The sequence below is a fragment of the Berghia stephanieae genome, chromosome 3, assembly GCF_034508935.2.
Source record: "Berghia stephanieae isolate SIO BIC M18660-M18661 chromosome 3, UCSD_Bste_1.3, whole genome shotgun sequence".
In the NCBI taxonomy this organism is placed as follows: Eukaryota; Metazoa; Mollusca; class Gastropoda; order Nudibranchia; family Aeolidiidae; genus Berghia; species Berghia stephanieae.
In genome coordinates this window covers 98,770,246-98,797,252 of record NC_088362.1, presented here as the reverse complement: position 1 = coordinate 98,797,252, position 27,007 = coordinate 98,770,246, and the positions used below count along the sequence as shown (strand labels likewise).

Here is a 27,007-nt window from a genome sequence, read left to right as displayed (position 1 = left end):
ACCCTTTTTTTAAAATAAAAAATGTATATTTAAGTTTTGCCGATGAAGGACATATATGCCCACAACGTCCATTGTTTGTGTTGCTTAATTCTGATGCTTTATATTGACATGTAGGTATCAATTGAAATAAACAAAACAAATAAACTGATCATTAATTGATTACATTTGGAACAAGTGGGTTTTTAGTTGTGTTTTAAAAGTTTGAAGGAATGAGGATGGATGACCTAGGGGATACTGGTATTGGTAGAGAATTCCAACATGGAGGAGCAGCAAATTGGAATGATTGAATGTCAACCTTACTGTAATGAACTGAGATAGACATAGTTTAACATGTTACTTTATTGAGCTCCTAAACTGGACTGACTAAAAATTAGAGTAGAAGTGAGAACAGGAAGTAGGCATTCTGGCGCCAGGAAGTAGATAACCATAATAACAGGAAGAAGAAGTGATTCAATACAGAAAAGGTAAAGGGAATATTCTAATATGATATATATATATACTTTTCTACTACATTACATTTACAAAGTGCACTCGATCTCAAGATCCTTGTTGCAGTATATACTTATATAAAAGGTGGTTATTGTGCAGATTGTCAACTATAATTTCATGTTAACCTTAGATCATATCTGTGCTCGTAGATTCTCAAAGCAATTGAATCATCGGGTTTCTGAAGCAATGAAGTCTGTCGTTTTAACTTTTGATGACTCAAGACTTTTGATATGTCAGTTTGTTTGGAGACTATGATATCATCTTTGCCTAAATCTCAGTTTCAAATAGTCACTTGTCACAGACTAGTAAATTAGAATAATCATAATGGATTCTTTCCAATTTTGACTAAGAAAATAAGGATTTTACATTTTTAATTTTAAAATTCATAATGAGGTGATTTTCTGTTTTACTTGCATTATCATATTAATAGAAATATTTTTGTATTTTGCTTTCACGGTCACATTTATGCTGCTTGTGAATGATCGTCATGTCAGTGGTCTCAACACATGAAATCTTGAAAAAGATAGGACGATTGTTGAAATGATAATTTGTCCAGAAACTAAAAATGACAAAGAGAAGAAAAAGAAAAAGAACATCTTTTCATTTGACTTTGGCTCATTTTTCTGATTCTCGATTCACTGGATGTTTCAAATTGAAATCGTAAAGATTATTTCTCTTTTCTGTTCAGCTCATTTTCAACGCCTTATCAAGGTCAGTTAAGAATCAAATTTTTGATTCATTCCCCTTGCTCTATTTTCATGACCATCACGTAGAATTAACAGGCGATTCGCTGCTACCATTCACCTTTGCTGCCATAACAAGCAATATTAAATGCAAATTTCCTTTTCTCTTGTGCCCAATTGTCTACTTTCCAAGGTCTAGTAAACTGGAATATGGCAAAAGTGTGCTTTCTTTATAAATAGATGCTTATGCTTTAGACAATTTCATCATCGTTCAGAGCACAGTGAATTCCCTATGCTCTCAATGCAAATTAAATGCTCTTTCCCCCTCTAACAAGGTTACATGCTTGACATTTTTGTCTCACATTGGTTGCTGCACTTCATGTTGGTGTAAGGAACTGACTTGATATTTATCATTCTTGAAAGACTCGTATTTCTATAAACTTTCTCTTGAAAAGAATAATAGTAATGACAATGATCAGGATGATGATAACAATAATAATAATAATAAAAATAATAATAATAATAATAATAATAATAATAATAATAATAATAATAATAATAATAATAATAATAATGATAATGATAATTGATGGCATTTTTATAACACATAAAACATGACTAGTTCATGCTATATCCACTTCGCAGTAATAATGAAATCTGATTTTGAAATTTGACAAATGATCTCTTCTCATTGATCTGTCCTGCAAGTTGCCAAGCTTTTCTTAAATCATTTTCTTTATTTGATTTGATTTATTTGTTTCTTTATAAAAATTTTATTTATTTACGTTTAAATTTTATTTATTTAAATAAAATTTTTAATATTTTTTTTGCCAATTGGCTGATAAGCATTTGACTCCTAATGGTTAACCAACAATTTGTCCCTCAAGATAATAAAAAAGATCCAGATGCAATATTAACAAGACACGCTGGGTTTTAGGGTTAAGATATTTTAAAATAGTCCTTTCGAGTTATAAGGCTCATGGAGCCAGAGTGTCTTCCTGTTTCTATAACGTTAAGTAGACAATTACAACTGCTTGCTACTCTTTGGATAGGATGCCAGTCGCTTGCAAAGTTCTTTCTGCCATATTAAACAGACCCAGCAACCCAATCTAATCAGTGCTGGATGAAAAGAGGGTCAGAAAAAAAATCTCGACTTCATCCAGGATCGATCCTGGTCCCTGTTTGTGTGTGCTGGGGCCAGAGTTTGTGACCACACTCTTAAAAAAAAAAATTGAGCTTTATAAAGCACAATATCCACTAAATGTGCTCAAAGTGTTTTACAAGGGTCCCTGGTTAACAGCAACATTTAGCATGTAGGACTGGACATGCCGCCTTTTATTACAATTTTTCGGACAACGACACCACTGTTAACGGCCAGGTACTCATTTTACACCTGAGTACGGTGAGACAATGTGAGTAAAGAGCCTTTTCCAAGGACTCAATTATGCGCCGAGCACGAGGCTCGAACCCAGGACCTTCCGATCCGAAAGCTAGTGTCATACCACTAGACCACATAGTCGCACAACATCACTTGACTTTAATACCAGTTGTGACATCGTATTGATGAGTCACCGAAACCACAGAAGCATTTACATAAAAATGTTTTCTGTTCCTTATACTTATACACAGAGGCATTGATAAACGTTAAATTTTATATACAGACGGAATGCTTATTTGTGACCCTCCGTGTCAAAGCGGTATTATGTCGGGATCCACTCGGTTAGGGAAATTGAATTCTTCGCCACAAATACCGCTTGGGTTTAATTTCTGTATGTTATGCTGGAGTATAAATACTATTTCTTGCTTTACAAAAACTTCTAAGGTCCAATTTCTCATCATTCTATCTCTAAATTCACTTTTTGGGGTCTGAATCATTCCGACATAATACCGTTTTGAGACAGAGGGTCACATTTGTTGTCATTAACATTCATTAGATCTTAGATTTGAATCATGTGTCAATTGAAATGAATTGTTTCTATGTCAACTAGTTTACAGTGTGGAGGCGACCTTGAAGATTCTTGGAAGAGGACCTAGGGACTATTTTACACAAGGATGGGATGTGTGAGTGTTGTTTGCTTTTCATAGAATTGTTTACCTTTATCCAATTCCATAGTGTGCTATTGCCGTGTTGGCAGTGTTTGATTCCAACTGTGCAAGCACTAGATGTAATTTCACCCAAAGTTTTGTAAAAAGACAAGTGCTGACAAGTGGTGTATAGTTAAATAATTGCTTGATCAGGATTGGAATTAATTTTAATTACTTAATTACTTAACGGTGGGGCAATGTGGTCTATGTGGTATGACACTCGCTTTCGGATCGGAAGGTCCTGGGTTTGAGCCACGCATTCGGCGCATAGTTGAGTCCTTGTAAAAGGCTCTTTACTCACATTGTCTCACTGTACTCAGGTGTAAAATGAGTACCTGGCCGTTAACAGCGTTGTCTTTGTCCGAAAAATTGTAATATTGCCTAACAGGCATCATGTCCTGTCCTACATGTTAAATGTTGCTGTTGACCAGGGACCCCTTGTAAAGTGCTTTGATCACATTTAGTGGATATTGCGCTATATAAAGCTCAATTTTTTTTAATTGTGTGAAATTGTAGCTATTGCTTTCACGGTTATAGGTGGATATCAAGGTGAAAAAGTAAATGTTACTGTATTAAAAGGATGCTATTATTGTTACTTACTCTGCAAGACAAGAGACAACATAACTGTTTGTTACACTTCAGATGAGTTTAATCTGTTGAAAAGGATAGAATGTATTAGTCAAGTTTTCACATTATTTCCTTCGATCAAGTTACTTCTGCATTACATTTAATTCATTTTCATTTTTTTTAATGTTAGTCAATAAGAATACCTGTCATATATCTATATCCTTAAAAAAAAAAATAATAATAAAAAGAATGACTTTCAAATAATCTAACAAGATACCTTATTTCACTTTTGAAGTTTAAGTACAAAGGCATTGATAACAAAATTTTAAATTGTCAGAGCAGAAAAAAAATGCTATACTTTTCTTAAATGAGAGTGGGGGTATTTGGCTTTTAATTTTGTTTTGAAAAATTACGAAATTTGCATTGTTTTACGTTACCTAAATATTTTACTTTCATTTTTTTTCCAGATTTGACTTCCTAGTCACTCTGATAAGTGTTGTTGGTGTGTTTGGTGCTGTTTTTGAGAATTCATTTTATTATGTCATGGTGCTTCGACCTTTTAGACTTCTCAGGTAAACGTTGATTTATCTTAAGTTATTTACAAATGATTTTTGATTGTAGATTAATACAGGCTTATGTTTTTTGTCTTCACCCTTTTTACAAAGCACTAGTCACAAAACTTTATTTTAATTTAACCTTTCGTACTTAAATAAGGGGCAATGTGGCACTGCCTGGGTGGGGTTCCCTACCTCCACAGTGGGCAAGGATGTACATACCGTGTCTTCTATCCCCTTATATCTGTTTTCCAACTTGCATTCTGTCTTTGTCTTGGAATGGGATTGCTTGGTATTGTCCTGGCCCTGGTCGGAGTCCTGGCTGGGAGGGAAACGGTCAAATGCCTTGTTATTGTTTTGGGAGATGATATTTTTTCCTTGTAAATCATCTCTCTGTTATGTATTATTATATTTGTTATAATTTATAATGTAAGCATTTGACTGTGTTCCTCTTAGTGGGGGCCATGCTTGTGTCCAGATGAGTCTTATTGGTGATCTCAAACTAAGTACATTGATGGTATGCTCTTGGAATCTACATCTGATCCCTATTTGTTCCCAGTTCCCTTTTGTCTTACTTTTTCTTGGATGCTTTAATTGTAATTCTAGAACTTTTTACTATCCCATTTTCTTCCTTTTTACTGGCGCTGATATAACCTTAATGTGTTGCAAGCGCAGTAAAACCCTTAAAAACAACAAACAAAAACAATATGGCACTGCGTTTTGGTCTTTGCTTTATATCCTGAAGATACCGCGTGTTCCATTTATGCTCTGTGGCTTTGAGCAAGTCATCTCACCCTAGCTCACTTTGCTGCACTGCACTGCGGCTGTTACCAGGGTTATTCCAGTCTTCCGGGGGAAATAGACCCTTGAAAACAAATTTCCCCTTGGGGATGATTCAAGGGACATTTTTTAAATTTTTAATTTTATTTTTAATAATAAAATATGTTGTATCATTGTTACCCGGTGCAAACATAATTTAGAATAAAGCAGAACCTGTTTTGTATAGGGTAAAATCCTAATTCTTGCTTTCACAGTCAGAAAACTCAAGAACCCCAAACCATTATCTCTACTCTTTCTTCCCCTCCACCGTCCGACTTTGGAACTCGCTACAAACCAATTGTAAACAAGCCCTTTCGACTGATGACTTTAAAAAAATCGCTCCCTGCCTCCCTCTAAAACCCCTGTTACTGAAAAGACGGCCATACAATCTTCAGCCTGAAGCTTTGGCCTGAATGGAAAAGGAAGAAGAGAAAAACCAGGAAGATATAGAGGTTATTTGACAAAGATAGGAAAGAAATTATATTTTAAAAATTAAATATAATTCTTTATTTACATTTTAAAAGTCTTGTTATGTGAAAAAGTCAGATATTTTTTTGTGAGGCAAATAAAATTAGCAATGAATCAAATTGTTTTGTTGTCCACAATCAGGTTGTTCAAAATCAATAAGAGATACAGAGATGTTTTGGGCACCCTCTTTGTCCTTTTCCACAAACTTATCAGGTATTTATTATTATTATTATTATTATTATTATTATTATTATTATTATTATTATTATTATTATCATTATTATTATTATTATTATTATTATCATTATTATTATTCTTATTATTATTCTTATTATTATTATTATTATTATTATTATCATTATTATTATTCTTATTATTATTATTATTATTATTATTATTATTATTATTATATATTATTATTATTAGTATTATTATTATTTTATTATTATTATTATTATTATTATTATTATTATTATTATTATTATTATTATTATTATTATTATTATTATTATTACTACTACTATTATTATTATTAAAATTGTATTCTTTATTTATTGTTGTTAATGTTGTCATTTTTGTTTTCTTATTACTGTTCCGGAAAATGTATGAATTATAATTATGCGTCCACAGCCTCCTTCACACAAGGGGATATGCTGCACACAATTAAATGTGCATTATGATGATTAGTAGAATTCCAAATATTATCTTTGTTGATGTATAGAATTGTGTGACTAAATAAAAGTAAAAACAAGTGAATTTGATGAAACCCATTAAATTCTAATTGATTCAAAATGCTAATAAATTTTTTTTTAGAATAAAGAAAAAATCACTTATAGAAACACTGATCACAATCCAATTCAAATCATAAAGTAGCTGGAATATTAATATAGGCAAATAAAGCAGTATCATGAAGCAGCCAATTCGTGGTCCATGATAGCTGAGTGGGAGAGCACTTACCCCACAAGTAATGAGACTAACCCCACCACCCCGCCCTCCAGCCCCCCCCCCCCCCCCCCCCCCCCTCCCTACATGCTGTCCACCCAATAGTAATTAAATACCTGTGTCTTGTAACAAGTACTTTGTGATAAACTAGCATCCTATTCAATATGGAGCAATCAAATCAATTGCTATTTTCTGTTTAACATTACGAAAAATGGGGTAAACTCCAGCTACAGAACGACTTCATCAAAGCATCCAATCTAAAATTAGAAGCTACATGCACCATTACACCATTGAACATTCTCAATTTTTAAATATTTGAATTCCTTCTTTTAAAAAATATTTTTAAATTCTTGTACTCTTTAGAGTTTAAATCCAAGCCGTTTTGATTTCAACTTCTAAGACTTTTTAATGTTATGATTTTATGTTTTTTAAGTATTATCTGCTTAAATTATGTTAAACTCAAACACAGTCATTGTTAATTTGTCATTCTCAGCCTGGCAGTGTGTATCCTGATTGTGTATTATTTCTATGCAATCATTGGCATAGAATTGTTTCATAGCACGGACTTGCGTAACTGTTGCAAGTAAGTGATGGAGAAGCAATAGATAAAACCATTTTTGTCTCACGCGTTTATGTAAGTTCGTAAAATGCCCATCATGGCCAAGAAATGTGATAAATCTTTTCGTTTGAAATGTCATACTGCCTGTAATGCTCATAGAAAACCAAATATTTTTGACAGAAATGTTAATATCTTATTAGATTTATTTTTGTAATAATAATAATAATAATAATAATAATAATAATAATAATAATAATAATAATAATAAATGATAATAATAATAATAATGTTTGTAACAATAATAATTATAATATTAATAATGATGATGATGATAAAATTGATAATAGTAATAATAATAATAATAATAATAATAATAATAATAATAATAATAATAATAATAATAATAATAATAGAAATAGAAATAATTATAATGATGATGATAATGATAATATTAATAAAAATGATAATAATAATAATAATAATAATTGTAATAATAATATTAATAATAATGTAGATAATAATAATGATGATGATGATGATAATAATGATAATAATAATAATAATAATAATAATAATAATAATAATAATAATAATAATAATAATAATAATAATAATAATAATAATAATAATAGTAATAATAATAATAATGAAAAATAAAATAGAATAATAACTAATTTTCTCGAGTTTTACCATAAAAAGTATTCTTTTGAAATACATGATGAACTTTCAGTCAGAGTATCATTAGATATGTGACATTTTGTCTCCCCATTATCTCCCATACCAAAACCAAATTCCAAAATGATTCTCAAACAGTGATTTGTCTGGTTTAATCATTGATCCCTGGTCACAAATGAAAATGAGTTACATCGATGAGAGAACTGTGTCCACGTAGATATGTACATGTATCTAGACAGAATTGTGCCGTGAGAGAACTGTGTCCACGTAGATATGTATGTATCTAGACAGAATTGTGCCATTAGAGAACTGTGTCCACGTAGATATGTATGTATCTAGACAGAATTGTGCCATTAGAGAACTGTGTCCACGTAGATATGTATGTATCTAGACAGAATTGTGCCATGAGAGAACTGTGTCCACGTAGATATGTATGTATCTAGACAGAATTGTGCCATGAGAGAACTGTGTCCACGTAGATATGTACATGTATCTAGACAGAATTGTGCCGTAATAAAGTGATACTATGCCGATTATGATCATGGGATTCGGTAAAACGGATCAATCATGATTTGTCTTGGTGACAACAGTGAGTTAGACAGGAGGGGGAGAGAGAGAGAGAGAGAGAGAGAGAGAGAGAGAGAGAGAGAGAGAGAGAGAGAGAGAGAGAGAGAGAGAGAGAGAGAGAGTGTGTTTAAATGGTAATCCTTTCTTTGTAGTTTAGGATAAGAAAGTTTAATTGTTTTTCAATCTTTTTTTTTCTCCCAGGAACACAACTGTTGAGTCATACTATGAATACAACAATGTGACAAAGAGAGGAGGATATTACTATCTCAATAACTTTGACAATTTGCTAATGTCGGGAGGTGAGAAAATTTTTTTATATACATAGCTGTCCAAGAGTTTCTCTCTTTTTTTTCGTTTCCCCTTTTATTTTTACTTTTTTAAATTTTATTATTTAAAGAGATTGATAGGAAAATGTCTCATAGAATATTTATTAATTTACTTATCAGTCTTTTATTGTAAAGATTAGGTTTCAATAATCACGTCTCTTACCAACTTTTTTAACACACAAATGACAGCTTGCGAGCTATTTCAAAACCAATAGTTAGACAGCACAACATTACAAATGTTATCATTGTGAGAAGTGAGTCATGAACATAAATATTCCTTTGGAACAATACGGTTCATGGAGCCCAAATTTAATCCAGTTTCTGTAGCATTAAATAAACAGTGGCAATTGCTTGCTACCTTTTGGATAGGACCCTATTGTATAGAATTTTCGGCCAGATCTTTGCAGACACAGCCTCCAATTCACTGGATGGATAGGGTAATGGGAGGGTCAGAAAAAATATCTACTGCACCTGTCGTCATTACTGGTCTCTTTGCTTGTGAAGTGACTGCTCTTCCACTGAACTTTTGAGTTCCTCACCATGCACTATGAGTCCTATAAATTGTATTTCAAAGATTTCTTTCACCTTGGGGATGTGGCTAAATGCACCTGGCAGGAGTTGGTCAGTGGTCAAATATATTTTCTTCAAGTTGTCGTTTAAGAGAAATTGAATGTGCTTCTCTCAGTTCTCTTTTCAGACAAGCCTTGTTTTTAATTTATGAATGCCAAGGTTACCAAAAATGATGTGATGTTTTGAGAAGGCTGCTCTGATGTAGATAATGTCTAAAATGATTCTTGCTTATACTTTTTTGTTTTAATTTTGCTCTCTATTTTTTTCTCTGTGACAGTTACACTTTTCGAGCTGACGGTGGTAAATAATTGGTTTATTATAATGGTAAGTGAATTTATTTGTCACCACATTAGCATTGAAAACTGCCATGTTCCAATCTGTTTTTGTTTGTTTTGAACTGTGTTTTCCTTTTTTGTGAATGTTGAAATGACAATATCTGGAGGTGCTATCCTGAAGGCTGTTCGGCTTAGTAGAACCTAAAAGTATATGTGTTGGTCTGACAAAATGTATCAGTGGTTGCTGAATATGAGAAATAAGCAGGAGGATATCCACATCTGGATGTACTAAAATGCCTATACATTGGTCTCTTATTAAAACATTTAAAACATTTTAAGGAAAAGATAATAAAACTTTGCTATATCTGAAATTCAAGATTTTCCGACTTTAAATTTGGTTTATCAGGTCATCCATCACATATTTATGATGAAAGAGCATGGCATTTATTGATTAATTTTACGTTATTTAGATCTTGAGGATCTAACATCCTATATAAAGCAGCCTAATTAAAAGGAACCATTGGTGATAAAGCAGCAACGATTGATTATAATATATGGCAGCAATTTCAAATGATTACAATTTTTATTTTGTAAGTTTGTTATAATATCTTTATAACTATTTATGTAATATACTGCAATTTTACTTTGTCCACAAGATCACAAGTTTCTGAGCGTATGAAGATTAGTTTAGATAATTGATTTAGATTATAAGATGTACATGAACTTTTTTTTTTTAAGGATCGATGCTTTTTGACTTTCTAATAAATCATGACCATTTGAATGCTGCTATTATAAGAAAGGAGAGATGTAATTTATTTCATTATCACAACCTTAACATACAAATATCTGAAGTAAACAGGAAGTTGTGACTTTTAACTGTGCACTCAAAATGCTGTTTGCTGAAAATTTTGCATAAGTTTTTGTTTAAGACTAAAGTTTGTGTTTTCTAATTATGAGCTGATACATTGATACATTTTAGATAGCAAAAGTTATCTTTTGTTCAAGTTTGTTTTCTGTAAAATTTATGAGACTAGAAAAATAATTTGACTTTCGAAAACATCTTATATAGAACTGGGTTATTAAAAAATTAACTAATTTCATTGATTCCTTATAAAATCCAATACAGGATGGTTATGCCCATGCTGTGAGTGAATATACCAGGATATACTTCATGTGTTTTATCATTACTATGATGGTGAGTGCGTGTGTATCTGGTTATATAATATGTAATCATAACATAATCCATTATTTAAACTATTTTATGAGAGAGAAAAGACCAGTTGTCAAATATCACTTCTGTGATTTGAGGGAATTTGTTTTGTTTGGTTTTCTTTTCTTTTAATCTTAGTTCTTGATACTATCTATGACTTTGATTTAATAGATTAGTAGCTGTGTTCGGACTAAAGGCCAGAAGTATGGCCTATCTCAATTTATCAAATTAATATCTTAAGTGTTGCTATTGGTTCTTGGTTGTATATTTTTACATTTTTGTGCATTTGCATATATTATATATGTATACATTGTTGCCATAGATTCTCAACTTTGTGTTTATACCTTTTCATGCATGCCACGTCTGTAAACTAATTTCAATTTTTTTTTGGAATAAAGTATTATATTATTATTATTATTATTATATATTATTATTATTATAATTATCATTATTATTATTATTATTGTTATTATTATTTATTATATTATTATTATTATTATTATTATTATTATTATTATTATTATTATTATTATTATTATTATTATTATTATTATTACGTGTAGAGGTGCAGTCTTGGGCACATTACATAATCTAAATTAGGTCTGAGAGTTTGAGTAGACCAAGTTATCCCATAGGAACGATTCATTTGCACATATTTTTTCTGGTTTTATCGAAGATGTACTTTAGACTCAGGGGCCCCCTGGTGTGAAGCCAAGTTGTCTTTGACAATTATACCATTGTCTGACAGGCTGTTGTTTCATCCTAAGAGTTAAATGTTCTCTCTTCATCATAAAGATATAAAAGAAAATTATATAACGCACAGAGCAGTGGCTTTACAATGGATTAGCGCTATCGAAACACAATTTTTAAAAAAATGTAATTGACTGTACATTAATTGCAACAGTTTTTAAAATCTGTTTTGTTCCATATTTATGAAATCTATTTTTTAAATGATAATAAAATAAATTGTTGTTATTCCCCCCCCCCCCCCCCCCCCCCCCCCCCCCCCCCAGGTTGTTTTGAACATCATTGTGGCGTTTGTATTAGAGTCATTCATGTTCCGAATCAACTACAGACGGAAAATGGAAGTTGAAGACATTGAAGAAGGTTTGTGATTAGAAATTTGATCTGAGCAAAATTAAAACAAGTCATTATTGTGATTTGTCATTGAATCTTTTATTTATATCTATCATGCTATTACAAACAGTGGTCACTTGTTAGAATGATGGTGGTGATAGTATAATGTTATTAATTTTCATCATCACTATCATCATCATTTCGATGTCATTATATTTTTGTTATAAAATATCATTTTCTTGTGGGGAGTTGTGGCACAAAGAATATGTTAAATAATTATTTTAAAACAGATTTATTTAAACATTTGAGAATTGAATAAAATATTATTATAAACATGATTTCCTCACAGTCATAATAAACATGATTTCCTCACTGTCATAATAAACATGATTTCCTCACTGTAATAATAAACATGATTTCCTCACTGTCATAATAAACATGATTTCCTCACTATCATAATAAACATGATTTCCTCACTGTCAGATCATGGTGTTGAAAAACAAGAGCTTTTCCTGTCGCCAAATGAGATGGATATGGTCAGAGTTCTCAGTAGACCCTTGACTGGCCAATATATAACTCAACAATCTGATGAACAGATGGTTAGTGAATTCAATTTTTATTCTTTAATTTTAGCTGGTATGTGTTTTTAAAATTTCTTTATATTTACAAAAAGGGTTTAAAGACTAATCTTATTATAGTGTTTTTCCACGGAATCACCTTGCTCATTGCGTTTTTCATAGCTTCAATTATTCCAATTTTAACTTCAGTCCTTAACCCTCTCCTTACCAACTATAGGAAAATGGTCACATTCGTTACGATAAAACCAACTTTTTTCTAATTCAAATTTCTTTTGTACATCATAAAATTTAAAGAAAATGAACAGTGTGTTGTGGAGCATGTTTTGCTAAAGAAATTATTTATCGCAAGAACTTTATTGCTATTGTGTTTGAGTGATAATTTATATATTTTTGTGTTAGTTGGATGTGAAGTTTTAGGGAAAATCCTGAAAATGGCTGGTAAGGAAAGGGTTAAGCAGGTCATTTGGAACCAAATTTCCTTTTCATATGTGCGCCAGTCACTTGTACAGTGCCTTTTTGTTCTAGTACTCTCACATTATCCATCAGCGCCTATAGCCATTTAATTTTTAAAAAATAATTTTTTGGATGCCTCATTCACAGCTAAGTCCAGTGGTATATTATGTGTAAAGTGCCTTATCCAGGGACACAACACTGGAACAAGAGTTTCTGCAATCATTGTCACCTATATCTCTTTTCATACCAACTATTATCACCATTGCTAAGCTCTGTTATAAGACCAAACATAGTACCAAAAAAAAAAATTTTTTTAAATAGAATTGTACCAATGACAATTTTAAACCCCCAATGTAGATTTTCCCTTATGTCTGTACCAACCATGCTCATTATTGCTTGATTTTGTTACAAGACCATATACAAATGAAAGAGTGATAATGCAGAGGCTTCGGATGGGAACAATACAGGCAATGGACGTTTCGGGTACAAACCCTAAGTCAGCACAACAATAAACAAATAAACGTTGAAAACAAATATAGTGAAATGAAGTATAAATTGTATTGTCTGTACTCAAGGATGGTTGGAGTGCGAATGAAGCGTTAGCGTGGCATGGGTTTATGAGTAGAGAGTCCCAATTGTGTGATAGAAATGATAAGGCCAGTGAGAGACTTGAACTTTCTAGAAAATAATGCGGGTGGTTGGATGGGAGCATCACCCTTGAATCATATACCTATGATGTTCGCATGGGTGTACGATCCGATAGTGATGTCGTTTCTTCTTCTCTTTACTAGCCTATCCTGCTTCTTTGGTTTGTGATTGTATTTTTAACAGGGGATATTTTTTTTTCTGTAAATCTTCTGCCTGTTTGTTCTTGGTTATTTATAATTTAGCTTATGATATCTTTAGGTTATGATTTTGATTTACATTTGTACTATTTTTGTTAGATTGCTTGTTTTTTTTGTTTCAGCGGTCTCTCATATAACCTCAATTGTGTTGAAAGAGACCTAAAGCAACAAACAAACAAACTAGAAAATAATGGAAGATAAAAGACATATAGAAATGCAATTGTAGAATTAGTAGTAATAGAAGAAATAATAGTTTGGAGTAGTAGTAGTAGTAGTAGTAGGAGTAGTAGTAGTAGAAGATGTAGTAGTAGAAGTAGTAGTAGTAGTAGCAGTAGTAGTAGTAGTAGTAGTAGTAGTAGTAGTAGTGATAGTAGTAATAATAGTAGTGATAGTAGTAGTACTAGGAGTAGTAGTAGTAGTAATAATAAGACTGAGTAGTAGTAGTAATAGTAGTAGTAGTAGTAGTAGTAGTAGTAGTAGTAGTAGTAGTAGTAGTAGTAGTAGTAGTAGTAGTAGTAGTAGTAGTGATAGTAGTAGTACTAGGAGTAGTAGTAGTAGTAATAATAAGACTGAGTAGTAGTAGTAGTAGTAGTAGTAGTAGTAGTAGTAGTGATAGTAGTAATAATAGTAGTGATAGTAGTAGTACTAGGAGTAGTAGTAGTAGTAATAATAAGACTGAGTAGTAGTAGTAGTAGTAGTAGTAGTAGTAGTAGTAGTGATAGTAGTAATAATAGTAGTGATAGTAGTAGTACTAGGAGTAGTAGAAGTAGTAGTAGTAGTAGCAGTAGTAGTAGTAGTAGTAGTAGTAGTAGTAGTAGTAGTAGTAGTGATAGTAGTAATAATAGTAGTGATAGTAGTAGTACTAGGAGTAGTAGTAGTAGTAATAATAAGACTGAGTAGTAGTAGTAGTAGTAGTAGTGATAGTAGTAATAATAGTAGTGATAGTAGTAGTACTAGGAGTAGTAGTAGTAGTAATAATAAGACTGAGTAGTAGTAGTAGAAGATGTAGTAGTAGTAGCAGTAGTAGAGTAGTAGTAGTAGTAGTAGTAGTAGTAGTAGTAGTAGTAGTGATAGTAGTAATAATAGTAGTTGATAGTAGTATAAGTACTAGGAGTAGTAGTAGTAGTAATAATAAGACTGAGTAGTAGTAGTAGTAGTAGTAGTAATAGTAGTAGTTAGTAGTAGTAGTAGTAGTAGTAGTAGTAGTAGTAGTAGTAGTAGTAGTAGTAGTAGTAGTAGTAGTAGTAGTAGTAGTAGTAGTAGTAGTAGTAGTAGTAGTAATAATAGAGTTAGTAGTAGTAATAATAGTAGTGATAGTAGTAGTATAGTAGTAGTAGTATAGAGTAGTAGTAGTAGTAAGTAGTAGTAGTAGTAGTAGTAGTAGTAGTAGTAGTAGTAGTAGTATAGTAGTATAGTAGTAGTAGTAGTAGATATAGTAGTAGTAGTAGTATGTAGTAGTATAGTAGTAAATAGAGTAGTATAGTAGAATATAGTATATACAACAGTTGTAATAGTAATAGTAGGAAGTTACAATGAAACAGTATGGGGGAAGGAATCCCTGGGGAGTGGTTGGAATGGGCAAGATAAGGAGTGTGTGTGCGGAGGTCGAATCTTGGAGAAAGGAGAAAAACAAAAACAAAAGAAAAAATAACAAAAATAAAAAAAAACACAAAAAAGCAAAACAAAAACATATTCAGAAATGGTCGGGTATTGATGTGAGTGGAAAGTTTAGTAAATTGATAGAAAAATAAATAGATAGATTATAAAGAGAAGGAGAGAGAGAGAGAGAGAGAGAGAGAGAGAGAGAGAGAGAGTGTGTGTGAGAGAGAGAGAGAGAGAAAACAGCAGGTTGATAGCTAGGTCTATGTATAAACGGGTAAATATGTAGACATTTCATTTTAATTGTTTTCAACGTTTATTTGTTCATTGTTGTGCTGATGAAGGGTTTTTACCCAAAACGTCCATTGTCTGTATTGTTCCCATCCAAAACCTCAGCCGCTCCATTGTCACTCTTTTGTTAGTAATTTCACGATCCCATATATACAGTGCTGCAAAATATAATAATATCAATTACATTTTCACCCTGCTAATGTTGAGAAAACACTTGATATTAGCTTTTCCATTTCATTCGTCATCAACCGTGCTTACTATCGCGAGACAATGTTGCACGGACATAGACATGATTGTTTAAATAAGATAATATCAATCAGTGCTGATGGTTTTCCTTGGATCCGCGGAAATCTGCAATTTTTTGTGTCAGAGGAGGAATTTCCTCCTTTGAAAAAAGACATTGTCCTCAATCAAATTTTCTGGCTTTGAGAGATTTCATGTGTGTGGAACAAACTGGTGCAGCTTCCCCTCTATCCAGAAGATAGCTAGAGTAGTTTATCGTTCCAATTGCTCTAAAAGTGGGGGTTGGTGAAGTAAACATGTGGCGTAAAGAAAACCATTCATAATTTTCCTCCTTTTTCCCTTTTTGTCACCATCAGCACTGATCAATGACATTATTACTCTTCATTATGTTGAGATGGCACTGTAATAGATTTCCCTTTTCATTCCACTTCAGGAAACTTTGTATCACTTTATTGGTGAAAGGAGTAGAGATCGAGATGACTTCAGTCTCAGCATGTGCAAAGAGGAAGTTGAGGTAAAAATCACACTTATTAAAGTGTTTGAATATATTTGATGTCCGATTGCTTTATACATATTATATTACGCCAAAATTAGTTTTTCAGGTGTCATATCTTATCCGATATGTCCAGCTGCGCTTCTGTTTTGGGTTCTGCTTAAAATGGTTTAGCATCCACATTAAGTGGATGTAGGTCCATATACAAGCTAATTTTTGTAAAGAAAGATCTGTAGGATAAATAAAAACAAAGTATTTATATTTATAATAACATCTTAAGTAAATCGTTAAACTTACAAGTCTCTTATACCTTAGGTTGTACTATTAACCAACTCATTCGTATTTACAAATTTCACAACTTTGTCAGCTTTCACTTTCAAGACCTTTTTTACTTCTCTGTTTTTTCACTCTCATACAAATGTTTTGTCCCCTGAAACACAAGTAAATCAAAATGAATGCTAAGCTGTGTTATCTGTTGGTTTTGAGCAAGATTGAGACCTTTGGGAAAATGTACGACAGAATATTAAGAAATTACCTTAATATTTTTTTTCTTTTGGACTTTCTACATCAAAAGTTGATACTCAGTTTGTACTGAGTCTTTTTTTGTGTGAAAGAGAATAAGAAGAATCATGGTTCGCAACATTTATTTATAAACCATCTTCACCAGACATAATGTATAAAATGTTCAATTCTTACAGTGTTATGGACAATGGTGATAGTGTTGTGACATTTCGATTGCAGTGTTTTATATGTCTTAGCATCATTGTAAGTATCTGTAATGATGCTAATGGTAAGGCCCTCCCACAAAATGTATTCGCATTGTACAAAATTTACTCAGAGATTGTTCTAAATAGAGATAAAATTGGGCATGGTGAACATTGCTTACTATATTTAAGCTAAGCGAAGACAAAATGAAACCACAAATGGCTTGTATGATGCTAGAAAGAATTGTAAATTTGGCTGGCTCTAGTAAATGCAAAATTGTAATGAGAAGAACACGATGACACGATTTTGAGATGCATTACTAAAAATCCCTTTGCTCGTATTTGGTTTTTTTTTCATTTTTTAATCATTTCCTAAACCTTCGTCTGTAGTGACTCTATTTAATACAAGAAAATAAAGGATTTTATCATACAAACAGCAAATCTGTATTCAGTAGTCATGGGTTTGACTTGAATTCTCCCTTTTATGTTCAACAAACTATTTCAATTTGAAATATGTGTTCAATAAATTATTTTTAATTGTTTTGTGTCCCACATCTACCCCACCCTAACTGATAATATACAATTAACATCTTTTCAGTACAACCATTCTCACACTACCTGCACCCACCCATTAAGGTCACAAATAAGTTCAAAATCCAAACACGAACATGAAACGTTTATGTTGTTAAGGCCTTTATTTTATACCTTTCTTACCCCTTCCCCACATCTACCCCACCCTAACTGAAAATATACAATTAACATCTTTTCAGTACAACCATTCTCACACTACCTGCACCCACCCATTAAGGTCACAAATAAGTTCAAAATCCAAACACGAGCATGAAACGTTTATGTTGTTAAGGCCTTTATTTTATACCTTTCTTACCCCTTCCCCACATCTACCCCACCCTAACTGAAAATATACAATTAACATCTTTTCAGTACAACCATTCTCACACTACCTGCACCCACCCATTAAGGTCACAACTAAGTTCAAAATCCAAACACGAACATGAAACGTTTATGTTGATAAGGCCTTTAACCTTTCTTACCCCTCCTCTCCCCCAATTATTTTTTTTTAAACTTTAAAATCACGTTTTTACCTCAAAGGAAGATTATCAGTAAAACAAGATACACACTTACGTTTTAATTATTTACAATGCCCTTCTTTTTGTGTGTCTGTTATATCGCCCTCTGAATTTTCAGTGATCTTAGTAATCAACACACTGTTTTGTCTACTTCTACAAGCTCACTGAGTGCTTGCTGGGTTGTTTGTGGAGGTTTTTGTTGTTTTTTTTTTTGTTTTTTTTTTGGGGGGGGGGGGGTTGCTTTAAAATTTATATTTTGTGGGATATATTTCTATTTAATTCTTTCTCATTCTTACCCTTTAATAAAATGAATTGAATGAGCTGTTATATGGTTGCTTTTGTGATCTTCGCATGCCACAAATACTGATAAAGTCCTTTATGAAACATAGACAATGTTGTAAATCACTCCATAATAGGAATTTTACAAAATTAAACACATTTGTCGAACAAAAACAAACCACATCTCCACAAAACAGGATTTTTACAAAAAAATACTGTTTAACCTCTTTTGTTGAACAAAAACAAACAGAATTGTATATCACTCCTAAACATAAATTTTGCATCATGCTGATTAACTCTTATGTAAAAATAACAAAAAAAAGCAGAACGGCTAAAAAAACAAACCAGGAAACAATTTCACAATCACTTACACGGAAAATGTTGAAGGCCCTGACACTGCATGAAACAAAATCTTTAGCATTGTAAACTTGGTGTGCACGGTGTAGTTATCTAGTCATTATAATTATTATAATGTGTTGGGTTTTTTCTTCTTTCAACTTTGAATTTTCAGAGTATATAATTTTCTATTTTCTAAAGTATTTATTCTTGAGTTTTCACAACTTTTTACTCTCTAGGTTTTCCACATTAGACAATTATGAATATCGTATAGTAAATTAATTTTAGTTAGAAATCAAAGATCTGCTTTATTATAAGGTTAGGCTTGGAGCCAAATCTCTCTAAAAGGTGAAGGGATCATCAGGGGATTGATCGTGACAGTGAATTCAACTACAACCACCCTGGATTTTTTAACATCCAAAGGGACTTGATTTTGTTTTCTTGTACATTGCCATTCGGAGATCTGCATAGATCAGCTATATTATGTTCTTCACTTTGTACCTTTGGACATACAAGGTTTGACACTCGTGCTATAATATTATATGATTGGTAAACATTTGAGTGTATTCATCTTAGTTGGGACCTGTGCTTGTGTGTGGATGAAACTTTTAGGTGATCGCAAACTAAGTACTTTGACGGTGTGCTCTTGGAAATCTACATCTGTTCCCTATTTGAACCAATTCCCCTTTGTCTTACCTTTTCTTTTGTGCTTTAATTGTAATTCTAGAACTTTTTACTATCCCATTTTCTTCCTTTTTACTGCGCTGATATGACCTTAATGTGTTGCAAGCGCCGTAAAACCCTTAAAAACAAAAACAAAACAAACTCGTGCTATTTCACTTTGCAGTGCTGCACTGTGATTTACACCGTTGTTTCAATCTACCTGATATGGACCTGAGAACAAATTTCCCCAGAAGGATAAATCAGGGGAATTTTGTTTACTTTTTATTGAAGTGGAGGGGAGGAGGAAGGGGATTGTAATTTTATTTTGAATTGTTTAATTGTTCGCCCATTCTTTGAAATAGTTGAAAATAGGGAATGAGATTAGCAGAAGAGTAGCGTCCCTTGATTGGATGTCACTGGCGGAAAAGTTATTAGAGAGAGAACGTCATGTTGGTTGTGCGTATGCGTCTCTCGTCCTCGCTTCCGGTGAAAGCGGCTTGAGACACTTCACCAAAAGCGAGGACGAGATAGACGCATGGGCAAAACCAAATTGACATTCTCTCTGTAAGGTGACGTCCAATCAAGGGACGCTAATCTAATTCCCTATACTAACGGATTACAGACACCAAACAGTTTCTTGGCCTGGAACATTTACCAAATCAAAGGCGAATGAAGAATGCATCTACTCTTTTTTGCTTGCTTGATTCAGTGTGCTGATTTCACTGTTAACTAGAATTATTGTTACTTTTATAGTTTCGACCATTGACTTAATACTCATTTTGCATCAGTGTCTGTTGTTTATCTGAAGAAATGGAAAGTTTTTCCATCAAATTTGTATCTCTTGGTGCTAGGGCTATACAATTGATCTTATGTCATCTTTTTCCTATTATCAAGTTCCTCTTTAATCCAGAGAGTTTTTGAGGGTTTTTTTTATTTTTTTAGGATTTTTTGGTTGTTTTTTTTTGTTTTTGTTTTCTTTGAAAATATCAAATTAACAAATTAAGGAGCAAGCACCAGTATAAGATAAAGATCTGAACAAGTGTGTATGAAAGGTGACAGACAAAGCAAGAAAGAAAAATACAAGAAAAAAAACATCCCAAAAAATCAATCTACCCCGACTGAGGATCGAACCTCAGACCTTCTGATTACTGGTCAGACGTGCTACCATTACACCACAGAGGCTCCCGATAGTTGGGGCAATTTTAATACTTCCTTTTTTACAAGGGTTCAATCCCCAGTCGAGGTAGACTGATTTTTTTTCTTGGATTTTTCTTTCTTGCTTTGTCTGGCACCTTTCATACACACTTGTTCAGATCTTAAAAAAATTTTTTTTTTACTTTATTGAAAGTCAAAAATGTGTGCTGCACATTAGACGTCTTTGGCTCACAACACAACCTAAATTCTGTCTGAGGACATAGACACCTTAACAGTATGCCTTTAGGAAAAGTGTTGTACACATATTTTCTTTGTCCTATCGGCGATCATGCAAATTTTGCTGCTTGAAGCTTGAAGAAATAAATAACAATCACTAAATGAAATGGAAGCTGTAATTTAATTTACAAAGACAAATGATGTGGATGTTTTGAGTTTCCCCTTTGTCAACAAAACATGATGAATGAGACACTACTGGGCAGGGCCCTTTGACCTCCTATGGTGTGCAGGAGATCACGTGGTGTCTTCTATCCCTTTATATCTGTTTTCTGAGTTGCTCTCTGTCTTTCTCTTGGAATTGGATTACTTATTTTTGTCCCAGCCCTGGCTGCAGTCATTGACTGGGAAGGAAACAGTCACATGTATAGTTATAGTTTTGGGAGATGATATTCACCTCTCTGTTACGTATTGTTAGTTATGCATTCTAAAAATATGTGAGTGTGTTCCTCTTAGTGAGATCCTGTGCTGGTGTCTGGATGAGACTTTAAGGTGATCTGAAACTAAGTACATAGATGGTATGCTCTTGGAATCTACAGCTGTTCCCTATTTGAACCAATTCCCTTTGTCTTACTTTTTCTTGGGTGCTTTGATTGTAAATCTAGAATATTTTGACTGTTCCATTGTCTTCATTTTACTGGTACTGATATGACCTAAATGTGTCGTAATCGCCATAAAACCCTTTAAAAAAAAACAAAAAAAAAAACAGTGAGACACTAAAGACGAATGAGAGATGAGAGGATGGTATTGTTAAAGCGAATAAACAAAACGATGATGGAACAAGGAAATAGTCTGCCCCTTCTCCCTAATACGGAAGCATGAACTAAAATAGAATACAGTAAAAATCTGTAAAAGAATAAATACATTTTGAAAAAGTGTGTCATGCAGTAGAGGAAGTAAAATAAAATAGAGTAAGAATATTAATAACATGGAATTGAATAAAGTTTTTATTAAATATAGTCATAATCATAGCATTAGCAACAGTAGTGGTAGCAGTAGTAGTAGTAGGAGTAGTAGTAGTAGTAGTAGTAGTAGTAGTAGTAGTAGTAGTAGTAGTAGTAGGAGTAGTACTAGTGACATCTTTGTAAATTTTATTCAATCCTATTTTATTCTATTTTAATTTTACTTTTCGTACTGCATCATACTTTTTAAAATTCATTGCATATCTTATATACGATTTTCATTATATCAGATATTAATTTCCACTTGTTTACAAACAAGTATTCTATTTCCTGTTCCATCTATGTTTTATTTATTTAACTTAGCAACACCATCCTATTGAAGATGGACTTTAAATTCAAGGGTAACCTTGATGAAAAGCAGCGTTTAAAATTTTGCTGGTGTCCAATAGGCTGTTTGTCTTATCTATTGTGTTAAGATTAAAAAGAGAATTGTAAAAAACTACGACTATGAGTTGATAAGTGCTTTATGATGTGTACAATCTTTTGAAAAAAAATAAAATTAGAACATAAACACAACAGAATATGAATATATAGTCAATAGCAAAAATGGGAATAAATTCTATAAGCCAAACTAAATAATAGTCATAAATGTTATTTTTGTTTTGGTCTTTACATTCATATTCGGTTTTCTTTCTCTTTCCCAGAACTGGTCATCGGAGTATGAGATAAACAGAAAGAAAACAGTTGAAAGTATGGCAAGGTTACGTATCAGAAACAGACCCAATTCAGACTCCGTACCAAACAGTGACACAGCCGGGAGTAGGTCAAGTTCTCATTGTTCAAATTTTACATCCGATGCCTGAGAGGATTGAATTGTTTGTTCTTTGTTGTTCTCAAGTGGTGGGGAACTTGGAAAGAAATATTTTCTGAATTGTTTATCTATCTCTTGAAAATTATCTCAAACTTTGGAAGGGTCATTAGTTGTGATGACGTCAAAGATTTGCGAGATAAAACAATACAAAGTGATTCAACCTAATGCTATTAGGTATTGTCACCAGTTGTAAATCAATACATTGTTTTGATGTTAAGGGCTTGTATATTTTTACAAGGTTCACTGCTTAATTTAAGCCCTAGGGAATTCAGCTATTTTTAAGCATGATAAATCACCGAAAACAAAAAGTTTTGAGGAAAACTTCAAATGTCAAATCAATTTTGACTGTTAATTTTATGACCATAGAAATTGTTAGCCTTGTTTTTCAACTGATTATATTATCTTTTTTGATGATTGTACAAATTGTTTTTAATGGTTTATTATTGAAGGGTTGTGGAAGATATAGGATACTTTGCAAAATCTTAGAGTCTTGAGAGTTCTTTTTGATATAGTACTGTTTCAGATTAATTTTTTCTAAAACAGATCATTTTTGAGGTAACTTGAGTCTTTGGAAAGACATGAAACGAAAACAAAAATGATTTGAAAGCAAGTCAGCTTTATCTTTAATCCTACAGAGGTGATCAGTTTTATTCTAGCCTAATGATACCTGGGAAACATTTTGAAAAACAAACAGATGTCGTTCGGGATTAGATTCCGAGTCTTGAAGTGCTACGTGTGGCCAATCTTGTTATACGGATGCGAAAGCTGGACTACAAATGCAGAAACACAAAAGAACATTGAAGCTTTTGAAATGTGGTGCTTGAGAAGGATGCAGAGAATATCGTATACCGCACACAAAACGAACGAAGAAGCGCTAAAACAAACATACCAACAAAGGAAACTAATGCCCTTAATAGTGGATCGACAACTATCCTTTTTCGGACACATAGTAAGGAAAGATAAGAATGAATACCTGGCAAGTTGTGGAAAAATACCTGGTAAACGCGCCCGGGGGAGACAAAGAAAAACACTCATAGACCAACTGAAGGGCTTCACCAACCTAACAATCCAAGAGCTGTTTGAAAAAGCAAGAGACAGGGAGGAATAGAGAGAGATAATTCATGCAGTATCCGAAGCCTGGACCAGGCATGGAACCTAGAAGAAGAATGATACCTAACCATATTTTCCAAGAGAGCAGCAACAGCATTAGGACTTGGTCCTAAGTGACACCAGCTTCAACGATCCCCACCTCGTCAAACGCATTGGTGTTACCGCAAATCAAATGAGAATAGAATTAAATCCTGCTTTTAGAATGTTTATCAACTAAAATATTGTTTTGTAATCAGACTGATCCTCATTTATTTTCTTTGTAGAGATTAAGTTTGAATTTTTTTAAAATTCATATATGCTTTAAACACAGGGTACCATTAGTGTGAAAATGAAAAATTTGGTATAGTCACTGATGCAAAATAAAGATCTGAAAGGTTGGTGTGATAAAGTGCCAAACAAAACCGAAAGAAAACTGTACGGAAAAGAAATTATTCCAAAAAGCCAGCCCTCTTTGATTGGGAATCAAACCCCGGACATCCAGTCAGACGTGATGTGCTACCATTTCACAGCAGAGGTTATTGGGATGACTCTATGCTTTATTCCACTACAAGTTGATTTGCTACAAACTCTACATCAGAATCAATACAAACAAGCGTTGAGCACATAAAGATGAAAAAAAAAAGACAGGAGAGTATTCTACATTATTTTTTTTGAAAATACACATGTGAAAAATAGTAGAATGGGCCCTGTTTTTTTCTGACACTGTATAATGCACATGTTTTCAGGTATAATCAGATTAAAATTTATTAATATTAAGAACATATGAGAATTTTTCAAAGTATATGACATCTCTATACAATGTCATTGATGATTCTGGCATGCCTTCCAAGTACTCCGATAAAGATAAGATAAATTGAACTCCATTTTTTTCTCTTATTTTTAAGAAGTCTGCCTGCCAATGACAAATCGATTGTTCTTTCTTTTTGTTTTTGTAAAGTACATTAAATTACAGATGTATGTTGACCATAAAGCAGGCAAATGAAACTTCAAAACATGTCATTCAAAGTAATTAAAATTCCGTGTAAATAGTGTGTATTTAAATCTATTTTGTTTATATTGTATATATGGAATCACTTCATTTCCCCTATATTTTTGGTATAATTTAGATTGGCTAGTATGGGCCATATATTGGTAGTTTTGATCTAGATGAATTCCTATCTATATAATGATTATATGTAATGGAAACAAAATAATTAAAGGCAAGTTTTGTAAATGAGATGCTTTAATTTCCTAATCTTGTTCAAATCTTTTTTCCTTGTTAGAAATTAAATACTCATTTCTAGTAATGATTTTCCCTTATTTACATTTGACTGAGCTATCACTCACCAACATAAATACTCTTTGTTGATATTTTGTTCTTCATTTATCATATTCTCCCCATGCCTTATTTCCTTTTTAGCTACTCATTTTATACTGAACTGTGTTCCCTTACTTTGACTTCACATTTACTACTCATGGGGATGGATTTAAAATTCTGTAAATTTTTGTCGGAAACTGTGCTACAACATGTCAAGGAAATTATATCCGACATAACATCAATCCTTTTTCCTTAGCAACATGGTCAAACATACATAGGTAATTCCTAGCTAAATAGAATACAATTTTTAAACAAAGAACTGCAGAATGTATGGGGTTGGTGTCACTCACCCATTTATCATCATTTTCAGACAGCCACAGAGGCGATCAGCTCTCTTTAAATAACTAAACAGGGTTGCACATAGTTTTGTGTTATGTATTGTTATATTTGTTATTTTGAATGTATAATGTAAGCATTTGAGTGTATTCCTCTTTGTGGGATCTTGTGCTGGTGTCTGGATGAGACATTAAGGTGATCTCAAACTAAGTACATTGACGGTGTGCTCTTGGAATCTACATCTGATCACAATTTGTTCCCAATTCCCCTTTGTATTATCTTTTCTTTGGTGCTTTAATTATAATTCTAGAATCCCATTTTCTTCCTTTTTAGAGGTGCTGATAAAACCTAAATGTGTTGCAAGCGCCGTAAAACCCTTAAAAACAAACAAACAAATTGTTATGAACTCAAAAATGATATTTCATGATGCTTTGAAATCTTTCACAGAACTATTGTTTACTGCCATTTGAAAATGAAAAAAAGGGTCATTAAAGCTGCAAAGGAAATATTACATGAAAAAAAAATAATAAGTTATCAAATCTTACAGTTTTATTAATTGCCTGTTTTGTGTTATGATCATATTATTTAAAGGTTTATTATTTGATGTGGGCATGATATGACCAATTAATGTGTTTATAAATATTTTACTCACTTATATTTTTAACAGTTTCTTGTTATGAAATAAGAGACAGTGATGTATGTTTTGTTATTTTGTGGGAAATTTGGTGTCGTGTGATATTTTAAGGCATTCATGTAGTCATATAACACTGTTTTCTCTGCCTTCCTGTATATAAATAAGCCATTGTCTTTCGAAATGTTGGACTCATTCCTTTTTTATGTAGTATAGTAAACATATCTTTACTTTGGTTTCAAATTATTATCTTAAAAAAAAATTTCTGGGTTGATAGGAGTCCATGGTCTTCCGATTTGGACTAAAGAGGGCAATCTTGCCCTTTCTTCTATCCCGTGGCTCTTTTTCCTGTCCTCTTTCTCATAGATTTCATTTTTTGTTGTAGAATAAGATGCTGGGTTTTTAATTTGTTTCTGGCTGTCATCGTGCAATTCCTCTTAGGGTATGGCAACATTAGCTTCCTTGGTTCTATGACAGTGATCAATTTTGCTATCCTCCTAATATCATGGGTCCATTTCTTGCAGTTTTGCAGGAGATAATTTGCTTTTTTTTATTTGTGGCAGACAATGCTATTGTTGTGAATGTTACAAACAAACGATGTTATTTGTCTTTCGTTCAATGTGTTCAATTCACTCTTTTGTGGTTTGATGGGTCAGAGATTTCTCCATTTTAATGGAAATAGTTTTATCAGAGTTTATGACAATTTAGAGGTGCAGTATTGATATTGGAATGAAATGAAATAGTATTGAGATCTGATCATGTCCTTCTGACACTTTGAGTTGAGATGGACGAAAAGATACCTAAGACACTGTTCTTCCACCAGGTGACCTGATGTTTGAGTTCCTCTGTTGACATCTTTAATAACTGAGGCATCAAAACTGACCCTCGTATGCTTGTGATATTGGGGGGGGGGGGGGGGGGGGGGGGTAGGTTTTGCTTGTTTGCTGGCACAACAATACACAAATAAACAAAGCCTCTCCATTTTCACTCTTTC

The 27,007-nt window shown here is 32.7% G+C and overlaps 1 protein-coding gene across 1 annotated transcript in view; it reads left to right on the top strand.

Moving 5' to 3' along the window:
* Positions 1-25,796, top strand: part of LOC144968957 (two pore channel protein 1-like) — a 49,449-nt gene extending 23,653 nt beyond the window's left edge. The window contains exons 17-27 of the mRNA XM_078907852.1: positions 3,161-3,233; positions 4,292-4,396; positions 5,807-5,878; positions 7,101-7,190; positions 8,610-8,707; positions 9,582-9,628; positions 10,706-10,774; positions 11,803-11,896; positions 12,350-12,465; positions 16,309-16,389; positions 22,473-25,796. Coding sequence (XP_078763978.1) covers positions 3,161-3,233; positions 4,292-4,396; positions 5,807-5,878; positions 7,101-7,190; positions 8,610-8,707; positions 9,582-9,628; positions 10,706-10,774; positions 11,803-11,896; positions 12,350-12,465; positions 16,309-16,389; positions 22,473-22,631 — 1,004 coding nt within the window. The 3' untranslated portion in view covers positions 22,632-25,796. The remainder of the gene's footprint in view (positions 1-3,160; positions 3,234-4,291; positions 4,397-5,806; positions 5,879-7,100; positions 7,191-8,609; positions 8,708-9,581; positions 9,629-10,705; positions 10,775-11,802; positions 11,897-12,349; positions 12,466-16,308; positions 16,390-22,472) is intronic.
* The last annotated feature ends 1,211 nt before the right edge of the window (positions 25,797-27,007 follow it).